The 24,696-nt window shown below is 33.5% G+C and overlaps 1 protein-coding gene across 1 annotated transcript; it reads left to right on the top strand.

Annotated features, from left to right (window-relative positions):
- The first annotated feature begins 3,686 nt into the window (after window positions 1-3,686).
- On the top strand, window positions 3,687-22,891 carry LOC132562408 (transmembrane channel-like protein 3). The gene is made up of 19 exons (XM_060227149.1): window positions 3,687-3,762; window positions 4,204-4,321; window positions 4,583-4,717; window positions 5,090-5,153; window positions 5,938-5,998; window positions 6,592-6,698; window positions 7,696-7,743; window positions 9,229-9,362; window positions 10,462-10,609; window positions 10,874-10,923; window positions 14,857-15,007; window positions 15,960-16,069; window positions 16,277-16,403; window positions 16,915-17,058; window positions 17,367-17,641; window positions 20,575-20,730; window positions 20,866-20,944; window positions 21,380-21,431; window positions 22,809-22,891. Exons 1-19 carry the CDS (start codon window positions 3,687-3,689, stop codon window positions 22,889-22,891), a joined length of 2,118 nt encoding a protein of 705 aa, XP_060083132.1.
- The last annotated feature ends 1,805 nt before the right edge of the window (window positions 22,892-24,696 follow it).

The following is a 24,696-nucleotide window of genomic DNA, read 5'->3' as shown; positions in this document are numbered from 1 at the left end:
TAAAGTAACATAACATATAGCTATTACTGTTTTATGATAGATTAATGAACACGAACCTTGTATGTTCGGAATAAACTTGATTACATGTAACAGAATTAGAGGATGTGTTATCCCCAGCGCCAAAACACATATATTCAGTCTGCCTATATTGATCAATGCAATGGGCAAAGTACCCATTTTTATTACAATAAGCGACATTACTGTATGCAGTAGTGACAATTAATGACAATAGGCATAGTATGCGTTTGTATGACAATAAGAGGAAGATTACCGTACAGTAGTGACAACAAATAACAATGTTACAACTGGTGTGTGACACTAGTATAACAGTAGGTGTATTGTTATATAACACCACTTGGCTGTAGGTTGGATCACTGTCAACAAACCTTACACATGTAATAAGAACTTAAGTACTAGTATTGATATACATATCATTTCATCAACTGGGTCGCCGTAATTATATACATATATTTATGTATATTTGTATTATCGTTTTAGTGACATCTCAGTCGGTAGTGTTGGCATAAGTAACCTCAGGTAAATATCCGAGGGGTCATTGGTTCGACTCTCGCTTCCCGAGGCAGTTTGTGTTTCTTATGATCTGGTCGGCATGTGACAGGCCTCCCGCATGTTGTTCAGTCAAATGGTTAATAGTTATGACCACAACCCTCTTCAAACGACTCCGGTTGTTCAAGGAAAGATAAATCCATACAATAAACAAACAAACAAACAAATTATAAAGTTCAGTTTTTCTCTTTTTAAATGTTGACAAGTACATGTTATTTCCCCCTGTACTGAAACAAACATTTCATGGAACGCGATAACAAACATTTATATCAAATATAGCCTGTGATGAGTACATACCCAATACTTATCTTATCAATATACGTTATTGTTCCAGTTTCCTCTTTGATAAAGATGATAATGTTTGAAATGACCTAAAAGCATTGTAAGTTTGATTAAGAAATATTTCAAACCTTAAAATTAATTTTTTTTCGGACTTTCTAATTTTTTGTCCCTATTCCTTTTTGACATTTTGTTAGATCTGCGATCCAGAAAATTTTAATATATATCATTATTAAGAATAAGATATCTGAATTGTTTCTTGTAATTTACTTGTAAGCAATGAAGCTGACGATGGCGCTATATTTTGAGAAATGAGTATTTAGAACGATTTTACCACCAGTATCCACAACACTAGTATATATGTGTGTAGTGTTACATATACACTGTATGTAATGGGGAGTTAAATGTTCCTAATAACAAGGTAAGTGTATTGTATAGTAGTTATAAAAGAACACAACAAAATTAATTAAGAATTCAACTTTTATTTGCCGATTGGAAATACAATTCTCCTTGATACATACAATTTGTAGACTGCTCAATAGACTTAAAGTACTTCAAGGTTTGTGTGCACGATGATTTAGTCAGGCCATAGCAATTAGTGCGACGTACATGCACATTAGGTAAAGTACGCAGACATTATCTTTGATATTCAAATTACTTGTATTTTTGATTTTAAATAAAACACCTGCATAAGTAGACTTTGTAATAAGTTATGTATTTTAAATGGTGTAATACTGACTGTACATGGGATTTAATTACAATGTTTCTTCAGGAGGAAAGACACACACACCCCCCCCCCCCCCACCAACCCGTAAATCAAATTTCAATTCAATCGCACTCGCTGGTTCCCAAGATAGAGAGGTATATAACAATATATAAATTTTACGACGAATGTTTTTAAACGTTTTTACTTGATGATCAATATATATTTACATTTGGTCAAAAACAATACTGTGTATATAAACTAGATAGACAAAAAAGTAATTTAAAGGGTCATATTTCACTTAGTTTCTTATTACGTCATGATTATAGTCATAGAGACGGTAACGCTGGGTCGTCGACATTACTTTTCGATCTGAATAATCTAATATTGTTAATGAGTAGCTTATTACATAATATGAAATTTACTTAACTGACTCCCATGGTATTTATAGTCAATATAAGTAATAGAACTCAAATAGATATGGACCGAAAGTTGTCAGGTATGGTAAGTGAAATTATTAGACATCAGGGGAGGTAAGTAAGATTATTAGATATTAGGGGAGGTAAGTGAGATTATTGGATATTAGGGGAGGTAAGTAAAATTATTAGACATCAGGGGAGGTAAGTGAGATTATTAGATATCAGGGGAGGTAAGTGAGATTATTAGATATCAGGGGAGGTAAGTGAAATTATTGGATATCAGAGGAGGTAAGAGAGATTATGAGATATCAGGGGAGGTAAATGAGATTATTGGATATCAGGGGAGGCAAGTGAGAATATTGAATATCAGGGGAGGTAAGAGAGATTATTAGATATCTGGGGAGGTAATGAGATTATAAGATATCGAGGAGGTAAATGAGATTATTGGATATCAGGGGAGGCAAGTGAGATTATTGAATATCAGGGGAGGTAAGAGAGATTATTAGATATCAGGGGAGGTAAGTGAAATTATTGGATATCAGGGGAGGTAAGAGAGATTATTGGATATCAGGGGAGGTAAATAAGATTATTGGATATCAGGGGAGGTAAATAAGATTATTGGATATCAGGGGAGGTAAATGAGATTATTGGATATCAGGGGAGGTAAATAAGATTATTGGATATCAGGAGAGGTAAGAGAGATTATTAGATATCAGGGGAGGTAAATAAGATTATTGGATATCAGGAGAGGTAAATGAGATTATAAGATATCGGGGAGGTAAGTGAGATTATCAGATATCAGGGGAGGTAAATAAGATTATTGGATATCAGGGGAGGTAAATGAGGTAAATGAGATTATTGGATATCAGGGGAGGCAAGTGAGATTATTGGATATCAGGGGAGGTAAGAGAGATTATTAGATATCAGGGGAGGTAAGTGAGATTATTAGATATCAGGGGAGGTAAGAGAGATTATTAGATATCAGGGGAGGTAAATGAGATTATTGGATATCAGGGGAGGCAAGTGAGATTATTGAATATCAGGGGAGGTAAGAGAGATTATTAGATATCAGGGGAGGTAAATAAGATTATTGGATATCAGGGGAGGTAAATAAGATTATTGGATATCAGGGGAGGTAAATAAGATTATTGGATATCAGGGGAGGTAAATAAGATTATTGGATATCAGGGGAGGTAAATAAGATTATTGGATATCAGGAGAGGTAAATGAGATTATAAGATATCAGGGGAGGTAAATAAGATTATTGGATATCAGGAGAGGTAAATGAGATTATAAGATATCGGGGAGGTAAATGAGATTATTGGATATCAGGAGAGGTAAATGAGATTATAAGATATCGGGGAGGTAAGTGAGATTATCAGATATCAGGGGAGGTAAATAAGATTATTGGATATCAGGGGAGGTAAATGAGATTATTGGATATCAGGGGAGGCAAGTGAGATTATTGGATATCAGGGGAGGTAAGAGAGATTATTAGATATCAGGGGAGGTAAGTGAGATTATTGGATATCAGGAGAGGCAAGTGACATTATTGGATATCAGGGGAGGTAAGAGAGATTATTAGATATCAGGGGAGGTAAGTGAGATTATTAGATATCATGGGAGTTAAGTGAGATTATTAGATATCAGGGGAGGTAATTATTATGATATCTCTGTATGGATTTATTCTTGCTTACCCTATAGGAGAATCCTTCAATATGGATTCAGACAGGGAGGGTCTGCCTCTGGTACAGAGTGGTCCGTCATCGTCCCAGTACAGCGGGCTTCGAAACAGTAAGTGTCCATAGAAAAGATACTGAGTAAATCAATTTTACTCAAATAAACATTTGATCTTGTTTACCTAAAGGCGAAAAATGGTTTAAATATAAATGATCTCTCTGTTTAATGTCATTTCAGTTTAAATTACGCCTATTTATACGATGCCAAAAATTGAAATATAATAATTATAATTGAATTGAAGTAAAATACATGTAGGTCGTAATGACATTAACACCAATTCTAATAATAGGCTTCCTTCACTGATAATGACTTTTACTTCGTTACGACATTTTTGACAGAATTCTGTGAGGTTCTCTCTCTCTTTTCTTTACCGTACTTAATAATCAACTTCTCCACTGACAGCATGTGAGGTCAACCTGAGTGATTTCAGAGATCGACGATGCTTAAGGATATTTAAATAGTTATTGACTATTGTGATGTATCTTTCTATTATAGGAAGTAACTACACTCAACCGGAACCGGAAATCGATTATCCCGATAATCACCAAGAGCCGAAACTATTATCTCCAGATGAACTTTTGTACCGAATGAACTATGCTTTCATCAACCATGGGTACGCAAGAGTCAAAGTGATCCATACTTCAATGTTAAGTTACTGTATATTGTAATAGGGTAATGTACTTTATATATATACTGGTTGAAAATATATAGGTTTCCTTGATTGTATATGCTTTTTTAAAGATTAAGCGATAATTTCTCTGACATACGTGCACGAAATATGCGCATCTCCTTATTCAGATACATTGCTTTTCGCTCAGTAATAGGTAAGTGAAAGAAAGAAGGAAAGAAAGAATATTTACTGGCATTTTTTCAGATTTGATGCTGAACAACAAGTAGAGCATGCTCAGTCCAATCTTCCGGCTGCAGAACAAGACGATTATGAAGAAAAGATTTTAGATAAAATTAAGGAAAACTCACTTCCGCTCCGTGAAAAGCTGAAAGTTATCCGGTAGGTATATACGAAATTCAATGGTAAAATAATTTTTCCCTACTTAAATATCTACTTGTGTAATTAATACGTCGAATTGATGGAAACATTTAATTAATATATTACACTGTTGTTACCGTGTTAAATCATTTTTTTGGTCATGAATATCAAATATCATATTATCATAAAATTTAAACTTCTCATGTAAGATTTCATATAGCAAAACATTTTTTTTTTCTATAAATCAACAGATACATTCAACGATTTTAAGGTTTTATTCGTAACTGCAAAGTTGTTTAGCCAGTTTTATCGTCGATTAAAGGATCTAATGCTGGTATTAAATATATAGAATATAGAATAAATAAATAGGAACATTTCTACATTTTTAATTAGCGTTTTCCAGCGTGGAAGTAATCGACACCATGCGGTCAAAGGTCAGTACAGCCGTCAAGGGAAGGTAAGTATTGGGAATCAATCAAATAATACATTTAGAGAAAATCATTACGAGTGAGCATCACGTGTTCATTTCAAATTGATAATAGCCAAGATCATAATCCCTGTCCCCTCCCCCTCGACAGTCCCTCCCCCTCTCTCCTAAAATATGCGAGTGTTTATATTTTTTATTTTGTTTCTAGTAACGATGGTACGTTCTATATTACATGGATTAGAATAACAATGTCCAAGAAAACATATCAAAACTTGTGTAAACCTCCTGGTTATTTATCCATTTGCCTTTCCCGACATTACTCAGCCTCTTCATATTGACCACATTCTGTCCTGTGAGTACGTTTACTATAAAGAGATGTTACGCACAAATAAAGATTTCATAGGATACTTTTGAAATAAAAACCTGCACAAAAATCATCTACATTTATGGAAATTGTACACCTACCATTCAAAAATATCGATCTAGCTTGATCGATTTACAAACTTTCTCGCTGCCCTGATTGCGTCATAACAGGGAAATCAAATATTTGTGTGAATTATAAAATCGATAGAAAATAGCCTCGAATCATTTTAAACAACTTTAACATTGCCACTTTCGTGTATTTAACTGCATACATGACAGTTGAAGATCTATGTTACATGTATCAACTGAAATGGTTGAAGGTATGTAGTAATGAAAACAAACCAACGGAACGTTAAAAACCATAGTGTCTGTTTTCTTGCGTTGTTCGGTACCTCGATGTTGTGTTTGAGTGGTAAATGTTGACTATTTGTTGTTTTTGTTGTTGTTATAGACAAGGAACAACATCGCCTCGGCGTTTCAGCTGTGGGATGGAGTTATAAAAAACATAGCAGGTAAGTTAAAGCATATATATTATTTACCATGCCTCACCAATATAAGACATAGTACTTAAACTAGCTATTTCCTGTTGGATAATAACCAGCCTATTTGTAAATTTCACTAGTTCTCGACCTACAACATCAATTAAAGAAGCAAATAAAATGTATTTCACCATTAATAGCTTAAAGATGTGTGATACATTTTCACAATGAAGCTGTAGCTTAAGAGTTTTGAGAGAAAGTTTTGTGTCACTAACAATTTATGTTTAAGAAGTACGGATATTTGTTATGTCACACACAACACGAGCAAATGATAATAACGTACATCTATAAAACACTGCAACCTCTCTATATCAATAAAACCAGAATAGATTGTTTCTGTCGGAAGTTTCTGTTTTCGACGTTTTCCAGTAATAATACAAAATATGATAAGAACGAATTTGATCACTCGCTGTAGCGCGTCAAATTTTCTTCAATTTTTGAGCATTTACCAAATAACAGATTTTTGTTGATGTTTTTATTTTTTTTCTATTCTTTTTACCGAAAATGTCATTGTGACATGTAAACCTGACTTATATTATTTTTTCATCACTAATTTTATCCTCCAGCTTATTTCGGAAGTAATGTAGCATCCTACTTCAAATTTCTGCGGATCTTGTTTTACATCAACATCTCGACAGCGTTTGTAATGTTTGCCTTTACAACACTACCACATGTGAGTATAAATTTACATCAACGTCTTTACGGAGCTTGTCGAGAATTTCGCTGTATCAGTCCACCACCACCATGTACATAGATCGGACAGAGATGTCTTATTGTTTTTCCACTGGCATGTAATGTCGTATAAACTTAAGTACATAAGTACCACAAGTTTTCCCACGGACTATGTTTCACACTCTCTTATCGCATGTTTTCTAAATCTGTAACCTTTCTATTAAAAATGTGACTCCAATCACAGACACCGGTGCCTTTTTGATACAATCCACATGTTTCAGGTAATATGCATAACACACCATGATAAGGAAGTAAAATAACAAATATTTGAATAATGAGTCGAAAAATTAATAAACAAATGTGCAGAAAAAACATCTTTCTGTATATTGTCTGGTCTGCTTTGTAAGTATTTTTGAAATAAAATGTCTATTTTATCACTCGCAAAAGTCAAGATTTTGGCTGAATATGAATTTTCCAGTCTGACGCGCATGCTATATATTAATCTTAATCAAGCATGTGATATCAATACCGAATCTGATGCGTGTTATGAGTAAAATTCGTTGCCGTGTTTACATTGCGATCACATGTACATATCCTGTACATTGTAATAGCGAATCTGTCACTATTCTCTTATTAAAAATGTCTAGATGTTTGTCACTCCTTTCGACTATCCTTTTTGGCAGGTTGACGTCGTGGTGTGGTAACTGTATACTATTTTGGATTTGTTATTTGGTGATAAATTCGGGACCCGGACAGACCTCCTGTCAAAAAAAAATGTTTTCCTTGTCAAGCCCAGTTCGATTACATACTCTAATCTGCGTAACTGTTTTTACTCATCATTGTATATTACAATGTAACACTGGTAAAATACTAGCCGCAATATACCAATCGGCTAGAGAAAACTTCTCTTTATCTCGATTGGTTGAGTGTCAGACTAGTGTTCTGTAGTTGGCACTCGAACACTTTCCTGTTTGTACGTTTTCTATATTCTTTTGTAGCTGATAGACACAGATACGGAAAGCAACCTTACGATCACTGGAACGTTTGTAAGTAATAGCTTAATCTATTGACTATCCATAAAAAGTCAATTCGAAAGTTATTAGCTTCAAGTACACATTATTAATCTATACAATAGAAAGTACGTGGCTGCAAACAATCAACATGCTAGTTGGGATAATATCATTTCTCATTTCTTAGAGTTACTTCCCTTCGTTTGACTCGCTCTTCATGGTATACCGTTAATCTTGACAGCGAAAAGTGCCGAGAATGGAAAATGTGTGCACATGGTTGTACGGAAGGATAATCAAATTGTAGAAAAGTATATTAACGATACCAAACTTGATGTAAACATTTTTTAAAACATTTCCACATGGGTTTGAAGAGGTATGGGTTTCCTACCAGTTGTGTAGCGTTCGTGTTATATTGTACATCCAGTACTTGTAATACCTTTTGATTGCAGGTATAGTCACCATTGCAAATTTCATAAATATCTGTGTCTACGCTAAGTATGCCTTCTACGGATAGCCTGGTATCGTTTATTCATTCATTCATTCATTCATTCACATTCATTCATTCATTCGTTCATTTATTCATTCAAATTGCATATAAAAGCACATGGCGTTAATTCCCTTTATCTTTAAAGTAAGTAGTCTCTGAGTAGATATCTTTTTTGTTTATATTTTGCTGTAGTCTGATTGAATTTTAGTTCGAAACAAGATTCTGTGGGTACGACGTATTTTTCTTTCTTTGTTTTCAATGCCGTATTTGTGTAGTTTTACCCGACAGTCTGATAAACTTGGTCAACTACTACAATATATTTTGTCATGTGTAACATCAGGTCATTTTATATACTTCGTTTGTGTGTTCATATGTCTTTATTTATTTCTTGGTGATTTCATTTAGTGGTCAAAGGGTATATATCCCGTGCGGTAAATATAATTGAACACTAACAGTTAACGTTGTGAAATACTGACCGCTGATGGTGATAGTTTTCGTACGCACAAGAAAACTTACCTGAGTGTTTTGATGAAATCTAAATACAAGTTTAAAATTTCATTTTTTTTAATCCTGCAATCGGTGCTGCCATTGTCGGAATACACCTACCATATGTACTTTTGCTGTATTCGACACTAACGGAAAAATTGTATTTTAGCACGTGCACAAATTCGACAGAATTACTTCTCGATTTATTTGAATATTGTTTTTTTTTTAAATATAAATGGTTGTTTGAAAAGTAATCATGACAAACAAATTTATTTACGAAAATGTACATAAAGTTGCTTATTATATCCATTGAAGAGTGGAACTGTACCTCCGAGCTCGGCATAGAAAGATAAAAGTGGTTCGCCAGAAACTTGCCACTTTTGTCGTTCTTCGCCCTGTACAAAATACAGCTTATATTTAAGACACTGACCGCGAATTCCCTAAATCTGCCCATAGGAAAATTTTGATTGATGTTAATTGATTTTGGAGCTAAAATGGTCAACAACTTTTCTATGATATTAAAGTTTAAGAAAATGTTTGGTTTCCAGGGAGAGTTGTCTGATAGCCTGATGTTTTATGGTGCGTACAGCAACAAGACAATCCACCATTACAATCACCCATTGGCTTATCTGCTCACGTGGTTAGCCGTCAGCGTGACGACACTTGTCGCTATTGGTGTCAGGTAATCCTGATTTAATAACACTTTTTTCACAGTTTGTTGTACTTGCTCTCACGCACGTGCGCACACTATCATTTCATTGACCGTATGTATGCGTTATATATTTAAACATGACAATTACTATACATTTGTTGGTTGTTGTTGTTCTGATGTAGATCGTCATGTTCATGCTTTGATGTTGCTGTGATCTATCTGTGATAGAATTCCCGAATGAGGTCAAAGGTCAGAGTTCATGGATACATTTTAAGTTATACAGTCATGTTCTCAGCGAGTGTTTTTAATCGCCTATGTAAAGATGTTTACCTCCCTGGTTTATTAAGAACAATTTTATTTGTAAGAAGTTTGAGATTTTTTAAAACCTAGAATCCTTTCAAATTCTAGTACAAATCAAAATGCTTTGTGGGGACATCAAAATGGTGGTTTCATGGGATCCGAAAATATTGTTTAATACTAGGCATGGCCTCGCGAGCAAACTGTTCAATAGGGGTGTTCTAGAGAACAAACTATTCAATAGGGGTGTTGTCAAGAGAAGCCTGTTCCTTAAGGATGTTCTCGAGAATAGACTGTCAAATAGGAGTGTTGTCAAGAGCAGATTGTTCGATAGTGATGGTCTTGAAAGCAAACGGTTTGATAGGGGTCGTGTCAAGAGCAGACTGTTCAATAGGGATGTTTTCGGGAACAAACTGTTCAAGAGGGGTGGTGTCAAGAACAGGATATTCGATAGAGATGACATCGAGAGCCGATGTTGTAAAAGGTCGCCTCAAGAGCAAGTTGTATATAAGGGTAACCATTCGAGATCTTAAAAAAGTTTCATACTTTTTAATGGAACATTGCGTGCTTTTTTGGAACAATTCCAAGCGTACACATCTTGAAATTTACGGCCAGATTTTTTTATGTAGAAGGAATGCTACTGATATTTGGTCCAGGTGGCTTTTCGTTTATACCCTAGGGTTTTTTGCTCTGCATTTCAGTGTTATTAAACATAGATAAAAAGTATGACTGCAACTAATACAGTGTCTGACCTCGTTTCTTCAATAAACAAACGCTTACAGGAAATTTGTGTATTGAATGAAGAAGTTATAAATTTTTGTCTTTATTTAAGCATGAACGTCCGCTACAGGCGTAGTAAACTAGCTATCACGGAAGACAATTACGAATTTTCTCATCGGACGTTCTGTTCATGGGATCATGGGATTACTACAAGGGCTGGAACACGTGACCACATACGGGCATTCACAATGGAACTTAAAGTAAGTATAACAACTATATAAATTATTTCCAAAAAGATATTTTAATTCAGTATTTTTATATCAACTCACTTGTTCCAAAGGATCGGTGAACGTATGGAATAGTGCGGCGTCCGTCGTAAAGAATATTTCCGTGAAGTCAAACAAAGTCTGTCGGTAGAATGTTCTTGTCTGATCACGTATACAATCTTTATTCAGCTTCTGGATAAAACGTATACATCCTTTCAACTGAAGAAAATTAAAATTAAATAAATTATATCATTACAGGAAAAAATACGTGAAGATCAAAGTCATGAGAGGAAAGCGTGGACAGTAATGTAAGTATATATTGTGGACATATTTACAGTATTACCTGTGATGTAAGCTAACATTTGGTCTTACCTGAGTATAAAGTGTGATCAGAGGGTATAAATCTTGGTCTGTAATCTGAGCATAAAGCTGGTTTGTTAGGTGAGTATAAAACTGTATCAGAGATCTAAGTATAAAGTAAGATATGTTATGTGTGTCTATAAATATTTGTCTGTGATCTGAGTATAAAGTAAGATATGTTATGTGTGTCTATAAATATTTGTCTGTGATCTGAGTATAAAGTGTGATATGTTATGTGTGTCTATAAATATTTGTCTGTGATCTGAGTATAAAGTAAGATATGTTATGTGTGTCTATAAATATTTGTCTGTGATCTGAGTATAAAGTGTGATATGTTATGTGTGTCTATAAATATTTGTCTGTGATCTGAGTATAAAGTAAGATATGTTATGTGTGTCTATAAATATTTGTCTGTGATCTGAGTATAAAGTAAGATATGTTATGTGTGTCTATAAATATTTGTGTGTCTATAAATATTTGTCTGTGATCTGAGTATAAAGTAAGATATGTTATGTGTGTCTATAAATATTTGTCTGTGATCTGAGTATAAAGTGTGATATGTTATGTGTGTCTATAAATATTTGTCTGTGATCTGAGTATAAAGTGTGATATGTTATGTGTGTCTATAAATATTTGTCTGTGATCTGAGTATAAAGTGTGATATGTTAGGTGAGTATAAAAAAATTATCTGTGATCTGAGTGCAAAGTATGACAAGTGAAAAATATATTTGAAATGAAGTGAGATTTATAAAATAACATTTATTTATGAACCACTGAATACGATTAAAATGAAAAAAGAATTAGAACCGTTTTCTCGTGATTAATTTGATTTGATTAACTTTTTCTTGATACTCGTCACGTCTGTTCTGTGAGAGTTATATAATGACTTTAAAGAAGAATTATTTGTAAAATCTACAGAATCATATCCCAATCTCAAGGACTTTAATCACTGTGAAAAGCTAGTGATACCAATAAGCAACTTAACAAAGAGCAAATGCAAAAACTTGTTCTTATATCTGACAAAGACGAATAACTTCTTTTTGTATAAGAAGTCTAAATGGGATATAAGTAGTACTATGGTATTTGGTGTATATTTTTACCTGTATAACCTGGAATTATAATAATAGTTTTATGTTGCTGTTTTAATCATCTCTCATGACTCTTTCTATGGTGGCAGCATATTAATTTTAAATTAACTATAATGCATTTTATCATGTTTTTGTATTTAATTGGTATATGCTAATGAGATGTAATTAAATATTTGACATTCTACATTGGCATTTATCTGTCTATAACCGTTGAAATCGCCACAGTTAGGGAGTGCCAAACACTCCCAGCTGAGTTAGGCGGCCGATCAGTCGTGTTAATGAAATGCATCATCCTTGGACGTTTTTCACAGTTTTCGTGTTCTTGCACAAATGTGAAAGCTTTTATATGAAATCTTTACCTATGACGTTTTATATAAATGTCAAATGGGGATTGGTGCTATTTCTTCGCATTGTCTTCATGCGTCAGTAAATGCCGTCTAAACGAGTAAATTTGTAAATCATTGTGTAGGCCATCGTTTTCAGTGTGGAATTTGTTTATATAAATATATATACTGTATATATTACAGTAAGTTTGTAAAAGGTCCTCAAATCTGTCAAATAACCCTCCTCAAATAATAGGGTGGTCGGGTGGCGCAGTGGTAAAACACTCGCCTTTCATCTAGGGGTTCGACTCTCGGGTACTCCAGTTTATTCCCACAGTAAGACCCCTCGCGCGCTCCCATCCGAGTCAACAAGAATGATTAATCTAAGCTGGAAAATTTGTTTCGCAATTGTTGGAAAATAAATGAAGTTTATAATTATAAACAATCTGTGAATCTGTGACATATATTATGATGCAGTGTACATAATGAAATTAATGTTCAAGAAATCAAGAAAATAGATCTATATTTTTTATTACCCAAAAAACTCTGATCTGTCAATAAAAGTATTCTTTATATATTTCGATATGTACTTGAGTTTAAGTTTCTATTACTTGTGAATTCGTAAAAATGCTCACGGTTTGCTCTTTGTCTGGCTGTCTGTTTATATATATACAGGTTTTATGATAAAAGAAACTTATACTCGTGCTGATGTAAAATAGAACTGATTAAACCCATGTCGCTGTCCTAAATACTTATGACATTTCACTTTATTGAAACTCGTCTACTTTATAAATTCCATATTACATAGAAACTCACGTGAGGTCCTTAATTTTTTTTGCCATGCCGATGTAAGACACTCGGTCATTTTCTGATAACTTTCACGGTTTCTCTTTGTTATCCCAGAACTGTTAATACATTTTTTAATAAGAATATATTTATAGTGTGGCTGATGTGTATACCCACAGCTGTTCATCATTAGCGGCCCGCTAATATTATAAAATATCATTTAGGACGCGGCTTATAATTATTTTCTTATCATTTTTTATTCTTTGTCATTCTATTTTCCCTATAGAAAAGTTGAAATAAAATTTTGAAACAATATATTCCTAATACTGTTAGTTTCCATGCCATCTATTCTGACATGTAACAAAGGGTTCTCTACCAATAAAAACACTAATTATTATGGACAAACGAAACTTCACTTTTGCTAAAACTTTTTTTGAGTCTGATACAGTGATACATCTGTAACCATTTAACAGTATATAAAAATAGTATCCGATGCTCACTGATTTCTCTGTCCACCATTTCGATCACTATGATATATTCACATGGTTATACTTTAGAAGCCACTCATATTTTAGACTGTGCTTAATTGTGATCGCTGTATTAAATAAAAAGTACCCAAAGACAACAAGATATATAGATATTTAGGCATCTAACGAAAAATGGAAATGATATATATTGCTTTAAAAAGACGTGCTCAAGGAGGCATTTGCGAAGTCTGAATGGCTTAAACTGTCTCTTATTAATAGATATAGTGTACGTCATCAACTGACCAATACATGTTACCTGATCAAGAAGATTAATCAATTAACTACTTTTATTGGGTATGAAAAGGTCAATATCTGGTATAGCCACACAATCATCAAGAGTTATGTACTTGCAGAGAATTCAGTTGTGATTATATATCTTAATCTTACTACGCCATGTGACACTAAATTAAAACGAATGTCCAGAACAAAATAAAAATGTTTTGGTACTGAATAATTCAAACGTTCAGTTGGTGGATATTTATGGAGATTATGTACGGGTAATGACTTAATGCTATTGGAGGTTGAATCTGATTGGATACTCCCAGAAAACGGTGATCCTTCACGGAAATTATCTGTCACAAACATTAGCACAGCCAATTTGAAAATCAATAAGCTTTCTACTACTGCCTATTTTATTTTTAATATAATTTTTAAATGTTTACTTCTTTACTGTAAAGATAAATGATTTGCTTCCGCAGAAAAATTCCCCTATAAAGACATTACTGAAGCTTTACAAGGAGATATCAACTATGTCTTACGGAAACAAATTATGAACTTAAAAAAATGTTTGCTATCTTTTTTGCTGCGATATTTGGAAATAAATGGGTTTGTTTAACTAAAGATTACTAATATAAGTTAACCATCACCTTAATATCTTGTTTTTGCCATAAATATTCATGGGCCGAAATTATAGATTTAGATTTTTTGAGTAATTGAGATGAAAATGGTAGGTAATGCTCATTGACGTACAATTTCTAACCATAGCGCTTTTGTCGGCTTCTTTCCAGCACTTTTAATACTGGGCTAGACCAAAGGTGGCGCGAATACATCAACTTCTTTTTTGTCTCCAATATCACGTGATTTCGGGACAAAAGATTTCCGTTCTGTATCACCACACAATATCTCACTTAAAATATTCCTTACTGATCTATTTGTAGACTTGCCAGACTTTTGGGCCGTTTGGCCTCGAACATGTTTGTCATTGGAATGCTTGGAGGGAGCGGATATTTGATCTACTATGTAGCACAAGAGTTTGAACTCCCGAAAGAGTCACCCGATTTTTTACAGAAACTCTTCACCAAGTACCAAGTAAGTATCTAATTTGTAGTCTTTACAGGTCTACGATTCACATGAAATATAGGCTAGAGAAAAGATTGAATGGTAAGGTTTTAACAATTAAGCTAATTGTAAAACGCGCGAGTCAGAATGTATTTAGGGTTAAAGAATAAACGTTAATGCAAAGGAGACGGGAAGCTGGTGAGGTGTTAGCAGGGGGTGGGGATAGGGGAGTTGTGGGGGTGTTCAATCAATTTTTGATAACAACATTTTTCAGTTCCATACCGGTATGAAAGAATTACATTTTTACAAACTGAATGAATGCATGAAAATAAAATAATATCATTATCAAAACTTATACTTAATTTCTTTATTTCTTTTAATAAAGAGAATAGCACATAAATGTATTAAGATAATTCCACGAAGGATCATGTTAAAACAAATCACTATAACAGCTGGCGTTACGTCATTGTCAGTTAATTCGCGCCAGTTTTAGTCATTAAAATTCATTCATGGATGGATCCGTCACATTGCAGACAGAAATGTGTAAAAGTATACAATTACATATTTTCCCCTCATAAAATCCGTTATATATTCGTTGTTTTTAATATGTGTACATGTACATTTTTACATCGTTGGATGACATTGATCCATATACTAGGTGAATGTAAATATATATCCAATTTTTATAAAGAAGTTATTCCTACAGAAATGCTACAAGATGTCGTGTTGCCATTTACTCCTTTAATCATTATCAAGTGGGCTGAGCTATTTTGTTTTTCATCGAGAATTGAAAAGAAACAAAAACTCGAAAAACGGCGAATCGGTATTTTGAATACAAACAGTAAAAATATTATTATAGACATGATATAATGGAATGTCACATATGGGCTGTAAGGTTTTCTGCTACCATAATGCATTCATCCATTTAAACAGTTGGTCTGACCTAAAGAAGGTCACTAATTGATAATAATCCTTGTTTCAGCTGACGACAGTGGTGGCTGCCCTTAAATTAATTGTGCCAGTAATATTCAAGCTGATTGGTAAATTGGAAGCCTGGCATCCTAGAATAGAGCAGAAAGTGACTTTGACAAGGTACTAAAATGGTCTTGCAAAAAAATCAAAATCAAATATTAATTTCTATTGATTAGGTGAAAGCCATTTCACCCAATATATTATTTGAAAATGATTTGGATAAGAATCCAAACTTTATACACTAAACCTCGTTTCTTATTCAGTTTGTCAAAGTCGACGTGCATTAGAGGTTGGAATTTATTTTCGTTTTCCATATATTTATTACAGGACAACGCTGTTCTACTTTGCCAGTCTGGCGATTTTTATATCCTCTCTGTACAATGTAACTCAAGAATGCCTCGATAATTCTGAAGGCAGACCAGATGATGGAAGTGGGAATATTAACAAGACTAACGTAAGGAATTTTACTTCATTTAGATTTAAAAATAAATACTTATGTCATAAGCATTGTTTGTAAAATTACATTTTTGTATGAATTATTCATTTGTTTGTCTTTTGTACAATCTTTGAGGATACTGAATTTTTCATTGTTAATATTGATTAATCTATTATTCTTTTGTTTACAACGGGAAAATATGATTCCAGATAAGATTTTGTTTTTCGTATGAACTTAAATAATTAAAAAAAAGATAAATTGAATTATCAATTTAAAATATTAAAACATGTAAACCATGTGTTAAAACATATCATGATCAATTGTTTTGGCCTTCTGTGGTTGGCAAAAAAATTTCGCCCAAACGTTAGAGGAACATCGAAATGAGGTGATATACACGTTTATACGAGGGTTTATCCAATCAAAAAATGACATTTATCAAATTCGAAATAATCAAATTATTTTCAACATTCCACTTGTACTGATATTTGACGAAACTCGGTTTGTGATGTTGTTTTATTGCTAATTGTAGACAGAATTCTGTTGCTGGGAAAATGAAGTGGGAGAGGAGGTTTTCAAGCTCATTCTAGTGGACTTGGGGATCTGTGTTGCTGTGGCATTGTTTTTCTATGTATTGAAAGCCTTGTTGGTAAAGACGGGACAGTGTTTTGACTGGGTGAGTCTATGTAGATTGACAATACAAGTCAGGATCAAGCCATTTTGGACCACATACAAATTTTCGTGTTGAGCAACACATAGGAAAAAAAATATATACACATATTTTGGTACTGAAACTTACTATCCTATCTTTCAAGCATTCCCCAACAAATTGCAAATCTTGTACGTCATTTTATTTTCAATAACTTAAAGAATGTTTTTTTATGTTTGCGCTTTTTTGTCATTTACTCTCATAATATGTCTCCCGTGTTGCTTCCTAAAGTACATCAAAAATTAATATTTATGCAGCAAATTTGACATTTTCAGGTTAAACTGAGCGAATTTGATGTGTCGTCAAATGTCCTTGACCTTGTTTACGGTCAAGGTCTTGTTTGGCTAGGTCTATACTTTTCTCCAGTCATCGCTATCGTTGGAGCAATTAAACTAATCGTCGTATTCTACCTTCGGTACTTTGTTGCACGTGTTGCGATCACGCCACCTACTCGTGTTTTTCGTGCGTCAAGGTCAGGCAATTTCTACCTCTTCCTGCTACTTCTCACGTGGTTCCTGTGTATACTGCCACAAGCCTACGTCATTATTGAGTAAGTATATCTGACATATATGGTAAAGATGGTGAGATATTAATGTTAGGTCTTCCATAATCGGTGACTAGTATGTCATGTATTTTGTATGATGACTGATTTCGTGTTTTTGGTCAAAGAGATGCCAAGCGATAAACTGGGATGACAAAAAGTCCACAAAAGTGCCGAAGTGAAAAGTGATAAAGCCAAAAACTGCAAAAATAATTAATTGCAGGACTATGGCGTCACTTTTTACTTAGTTATTCTGATCCCATCCTGTCACGTGGACATGTGTCACTTTTCGGTATATCACTTGACGTCTTTTCTTGCACTTACAAAAGAGACGAAATTTCACATATCAGATATCATATATTTTCTTACTCTGCTCAATGAATCTGAAAAATGTATGTCAGGCAAGGTGAAAAACTATAACGATGTGAAATCAAATAAAACAATTAATTCGGCTACGCTTCACATTAACGGCATTACAAATGGAAAATCGATTGTGTTAACAGTTAACCACGTACCTTGTCAAACATTTGTTATGGAGAACCTTCGTTTATACTTGACCCTAAAAGCTCAAATGACATCCAACTACCAATCCAATTGCCATTTTTCTTTAATAAGAAAATGTTGGTCGCAATTGACATTTGTGAAGTAAGATTGTATTTTCGTTGATTTTGTTGGTGCTGTTCGTAATGTTTTAATTAAATCAAGAACCGATTAAAAATTACTTAAAAATAAAATCTATCTATTATTGTTGAAAATTGTCGAATCATTAGCTACGTGTTTATTATGTAATTCATGTACTATAGCAAAGGTACGAAAAACAGCGGAGTCATGAAGTGTAAAGACAAAAACACATATTTACAATAAACATAAAGCAAAATAGTGAAACGTTCGAGGAGGAGTAATTTTGGCATAAATCTACGGAATGAACGTTCAATCTCGATTAATTTATTCCCCTCTTTATATAAAAAAAAATGTCACCGAGTGTGCATTTTGGTGCGTGCTAATGGAAATTGGTACAGATCATTATTTCCGTAAGACTGTTCTTTTTGTGTTCAAACATTAGTTTCAAACAAGGCTGAATTTATCAAAGAGCTTATCAAAACAGGTCACAAAGACCTTGCCTGTTGGTTCTGTTAATGTATACCTTGTCCTCATCTTGATCTTCAAAACATTTCTAGGTGGGCCAATAGATGAGGTATTATTTTTAATCTTGACAAGACAGAATCCCTACTTTTTTCAAGGAGAGTTGATTCTGAGATGTTGCATCCAAATCTGTACTTTAATGATTCAGTTATTAAAGATGTTACCTTCCATAAGCACCTTGGTCTAACTTTTAATAGTCATGCTAATTGGTCAAACCACATAAACTCTATCTATGAGAAAGCTTATAAACGAATAAATGTACTTAGAATGTTAAAGTATAAAATTGACAGAAAGTCACTTGAATTAATATATATTACATTTATTCGTCCTATTTTAGAATGTGCTGATATTATTTGGGCTAATTGCACAGAAAGGGAATGCAACATCTTAGAATCAATTCAACTAGGCCTAAGACGGGGCACCAATCATGCAATTCTATATAATGAGTCTGGATTAATACCCTTAGCTTAAAGAAGACACTTACATCAAAATATCCATTTTTTAAAGATTTTAAATAACAGATGCCCTCCTCATGTATTTGATTCTATCCAACCTTTTATAAACAATAATACTGCTCCTTATCCACTTCAACACAATAGATTGTTTGATGTGCCCCATACAAGAACTTGTCAATATAGCACTAGCTTCTTTCCAAAACTCATGAATGAATGGAATGGTCCATCTTATCTGTATCCCTCTTCTATTTATGCGATAAAAAAAACTTTTTTATCACAGCAAGCTACCATTCCTCCTTTCCACTGTAATGATACTTTCAAATATAAAGGACAAAGAAAAGCTAACATAATTTTATGTCAACTAAGAAACTCTGCAAGTAATCTGAATTTTGATTTATTCAATTCCCACCTTAAAGATAACCCTGCCTGTAACTGTGGCCACCCAGTTGAAGATTGTACTCATTTCTTTTTCCACTGTCCCTTCTTTACTAACCAGAGACAACTCCTCTTTAATTCCCTTTCTGACCTTAGTGATTCTATACCTCCTACAATTGATACATTTCTTAAAGGTTCTCCTATACTTGATGCAAACATGAATAAATTTATTCTTGATATAGTTCAGAGATTCATAACTGGCACTGGTCGCCTGTTTTAGCAAATGTACATCCCATTCTATACTTCTATCTTTTCTATCTTTCATTTGTATTTGATGTCTCAAGTGTGGGTCCGCCTGTCCATTTTAGGGACTCAGCTCAGGATTGTGTGCAAATGGACTGTTTGAACCTGCACCCTGTCCCACCACAAATGGACATATTTTGACCCAGTCTTGTAATATCTTGTGATACCTTATTGTACTTTTTAGTTTATGTTACTGCTCTGGAACTCAATAATACAAATGATGCTGATGCCTATTTTGCATTTCTGTTATATAATCATCCATTTGAATCTATCTTCTACATTCTTATTCCCAACATTATTATTATCTGTTATCTTTAATTTTGATTGATGTATCTGTATACTTGTTTATGCACTGTAAGGAGAGGGCTTATAGGCTCTGCCTGTTGCCCAATTCCTATTGTCAATACCACCAAGACAATAAAATATTCTGAAATAAAAAAAATCCTCATTTTAGACATGACATTACTCAACTTTTGATTGACCACGGTTTACATGTCGGGTGTCTTCGATGAAGCAGATTACGCTTATTCTTCCGGAACTCCTGGTCTTATAATTGTGCTTTTTTCAGTAGACATAATTTTATCTACTCTGAACTTTGATTATGATTCCAGTTGATAAGTTGGTATAATCATTTTTTTTTATGTATAAGTGACATCCGTTTTGTAGACTTACACCATCCTGGGATTGCGGTCCTTTCCTGGACAAAAAGCATGTTGATGAAGTAATCACAAACGGAGTTGGAGACCTGCCAGACTGGCTGGATAATACTTTGTCCTATATAGGCACAGCTGCAGTCGCCGTTCCAGTTATCGTCCTTCTGATGTACGTAGCTTCAAGTTAATTGTTTAAAGGAAATTAATTGCAATTATCATTTATTGAGATATTCTAATTCCGTTTTAGCTATATGGACATAGTTATTGGAGTTTAATCATTGTACGCAATTTCTTTTTTTGACAGTCTGATAGGATTGTATTATAAAACGAGAGCCTCTTCATACAGCGATCTCGCCAGACAGCTCAGAAACCAATTAATATTTGTAAGTATCTCAAATAAGTGAATTTTGAAAATATCAAAATAAAAACGGAGTCATCAAATTTGAATTTGGCGCGTGCAAGTTATTCTTCTAAGGTTGTGTTTTGTGACCGTGGACTTGCAGAGATCCTCTTTACTAGAGATTGTAATACATAGATGATACGAGGGGTCACTATATTCTGTTAATACTATTTATCTTAATGAATTAATTTTGAGCTATTTCATTAAATGCTTGAAGTGAATGATTTTGTTTATGAAAATGTTGAATTTTTAGAGCTGTTTTCTCATTTATTTTCTAAGTATTTTCAAACTTTTTTCGCGTGTTTATGATAACCTCGTTAACAGCGATGAATAGACCTCTCAAACAGAACTAACATATACAGCATATCATTAAATCCTGAAATGAGTCTGATAGCGTTACATCATTTTATATGTACAGGAAAGAAAAGTAGGAAAAAGGGAAGTGTTTGCGATAGCCACCTCAGCACCAGGTAAATAGATATATAACTCAGCTTTGCGAGCAACAGCAGACCATCTTTATGTATAAATCTATGTTTTCCGAGTGAAAATTAAAACAAATTCTTCTGTATACATGTAACCACATTTTAACAAATTGTAAAACGAATAAAACAGGGTGTTTGCATTTATGAACAGTGTGTATATTGAACATGGTTGCCACTGAGAAGATAAGAAGGAAGGGGAATAACCATGTAAATTTAGGATAACGACAGTAACTGAACGTTCTAAGGCTAAACAACATGATAATTAGACCAATAGACACAAACTCCAAACATACTTACTAACATAAGGTGTTCTTTCAGTTTAGGTTTGGATATTGCGGTTTATACAGCAGAAATATCAAATGTTCTTAAAAATGTTTTAGAAGAGGGTGTTGAAAATTGGTCAAAAGCTCTTTAGATTTCTTTAAGATTCTACTTCTTGAGTAAATAGTATCATTATAAGACTGCTACATGGATTTTAATACATATATATTATTTCAGGACATGGTTAGTGTAAAAGTGGAATAATTTTGCAAATTTCATCATAATATTATATATGTAAGTTTCAATAGGCATTACGAAAACCGGCATAGATTTTCTACAAAAATAGTCTGTTACGAAAGATTTATTTGCTCAAATGATGCTTACCTTACTGACTCTGCGGTGTTGAAATGTCAGATGTCTTCATATAGAAATGACCAGATCCTTATAGAAATCTCCCGCTGGTGATTTTACACCTTCTCACCATGAATCATGCGTTCTAATGTATATACAAAAATAGGTGTTACATAAATAGGATGTTTATCTCGGGAATAGAATTGTTGCAACATTTGTATGAGTCAGTTTTACTGTTATATTTGGAAATAACTCTAGGCTTCAAAATTTATGCCCGTAGCATCACTGACGAATTCTAGAAGGACGAAACAGTGTATAATGTTTAATTAATGGTTTGGCTCTACTGTACCTCACTCTAAATTATGGAAAGGCGCTATTCACTTGTGTGTCTTCTTTACAATCTATATCATAACCAAATAGTAGCATCCATTACATAGGGATGAAAAGTCTTTTTTCAGCTGTTAAACTCATATTGAATAAAGGCCCGCTAAAACATTTTCATAAAAGCCACAACTGTGGCAAAGAAAAGTTATCACCATCGCTATGTGGTGAAGCGGCTCAGTGTGGCTTGATCTATTCAAACGCGACGAAATGTCGTTACTCGTGTAAACTACTAGATATTCGTGATATTAATATATATTAATAAACTTTAATTAGCATATAGTTGAATATATATTTAGATATATTTAAGGTTATACTTAGAATATTTCATTGTCGAATTACATTCGTGTATTGTCTCCATTTCGTTTTTAGCTGGCAGCTTAGGACGGACAACTGGCGTAGCTGCGGCGAATAAGATCGATGAAATGGAAGAAAGATTACCACATTATCAGTGAAAAATAATCTTGCGATTATATAAATCATCGATGTTTTAAAGCAGACTACTTTGACAACAAGCTGTTTCAAGTCCATGTTCTATATGGAGGTCGTGAAATGCTCACCTCTGTACTTACTCTTCAGTCGTCAAACGCATAAACAGTGCATAAAATAATGACAGCTTCCACATGGTAGCTTTACAAAATATATTTGTTCTTCACTTTAGATTAAAAAGATCATTGAAAGAAAACTATCGTTACATTACCATTTTAAAATTGGTGATTCATTCTATAAATGATTCTAGACGCCCTTAGTAGATTTGCGATTGTCGAAATTAATATATACCTTTATCACATATGAAAAAGTGCACTCTTAGATATTTTTATTAAAAACGAAGTCTTAGTGATAAAATTACAGTACATATTTCCTTACTAAATTATGCCACTACAGCATTTCTTCATCAGATTGAAACAGTCTCTTGGTCATAGTGATTCAAATATAAGAAAGATTAAAAAAGGGAAATAGGAAAATCTTTGATATGAAACAGAAATAAAACTATATGTCATACTTATTTTATTTTAATATTTATTTTTGATAAACTTTGAATGATTGTTCATATTGACTTAAAGTGTAATTGGAAAGTAGTTAGATGTGTAACTATTGGGGTAAACAAATACGTTAACATCCACATTGATAGACATTGATAGACGAATACCTCTTGTTTTCAACATATTTATTGTTTATTAAAACGGATTATACTGTCAGATATAAAACGTGACAACTTCTTCCTGACGATTGGCTTGGTCTATTTTCACTCAATGATGAAAGCAAGAAATGGATTAAACATCATGAATATATAAATATCATGCAATGTACAAAACGTATAGAACGAATAAATAACAGATTTAACAGGGGGACATCTGTTGTTTTATATTTTTACCCATTTTGAACTTCAAGGCTGAAAGCAATATTCCACACAGAGATCAAAACATCGTCTGATTGTAATTGTGTCCTACTTAAGATTACAGGTTGGATTTCTTTGGCTTTGGTCGAGTTTTCTTTCATACCAGCTTGAAACTAAAACACATTCTTATCAAAGCTTAAACACGAGCTTCAGACTGAACTATCGAATAGAAAACACTACCATTAAGTTATGGAGTCCCTTCTCAACGTTTAGGATGTGCCCAGATTGCTTCGAAAATAATGATAAGGATTCTTTTTATAAACAATGTTTGAAAACTATCAAATTCCGGGTCCATTGTCAATGTTAATTTTGAAAGCAGGGTCCTTTAAAAGAAAAAAATCGTATCACCTTCCGGAATCCATTTGCATTTGTTGAATATTGAACCAGTATTATCAAATTAAATCATCTCCGAATATTAGATGAAATGAAAGGTTTTGGTTATTATGACCTACTTTCAACATTGAATTAATATGAAACACGTTGAATCTAAATCATTCGAGGTTTCATTTCCAAAGCTAAATATGGACGTGGAATGGATTTATCTTCTCAGGGGTTCTTTTTCAACGGCGAATGTGAAATCGGTATTCTTGAATTGAATCATTTCGTAACAAAGGACATGCCAAAAAAAAAAAAAAAAAATCTGAGTCCATCTTCCATGCTGAAACAGAATTGTGAACTACTTATTCCAGTGGAATACGAGAATACAATTTAGGCCTGATTTCAAAAATTTGTGCTATAATTAAATGTATCATCTAGTTCTTGTTATATGTCATTGTATATGGGCTTCATTGAATTTGTCCTTACCCCGTTGGCATTCATATGCCAATGAACGCCAACTGAAAGAAGTTCCATGCCTAATTA

The sequence above is a fragment of the Ylistrum balloti genome, unplaced genomic scaffold (genome assembly GCF_031769215.1).
Source record: "Ylistrum balloti isolate Yb309-2 unplaced genomic scaffold, AGI_CSIRO_Ybal_v1 Utg371412, whole genome shotgun sequence".
In the NCBI taxonomy this organism is placed as follows: domain Eukaryota; kingdom Metazoa; phylum Mollusca; class Bivalvia; order Pectinida; family Pectinidae; genus Ylistrum; species Ylistrum balloti.
This window is presented reverse-complemented; position numbering and strand designations above follow the sequence as displayed.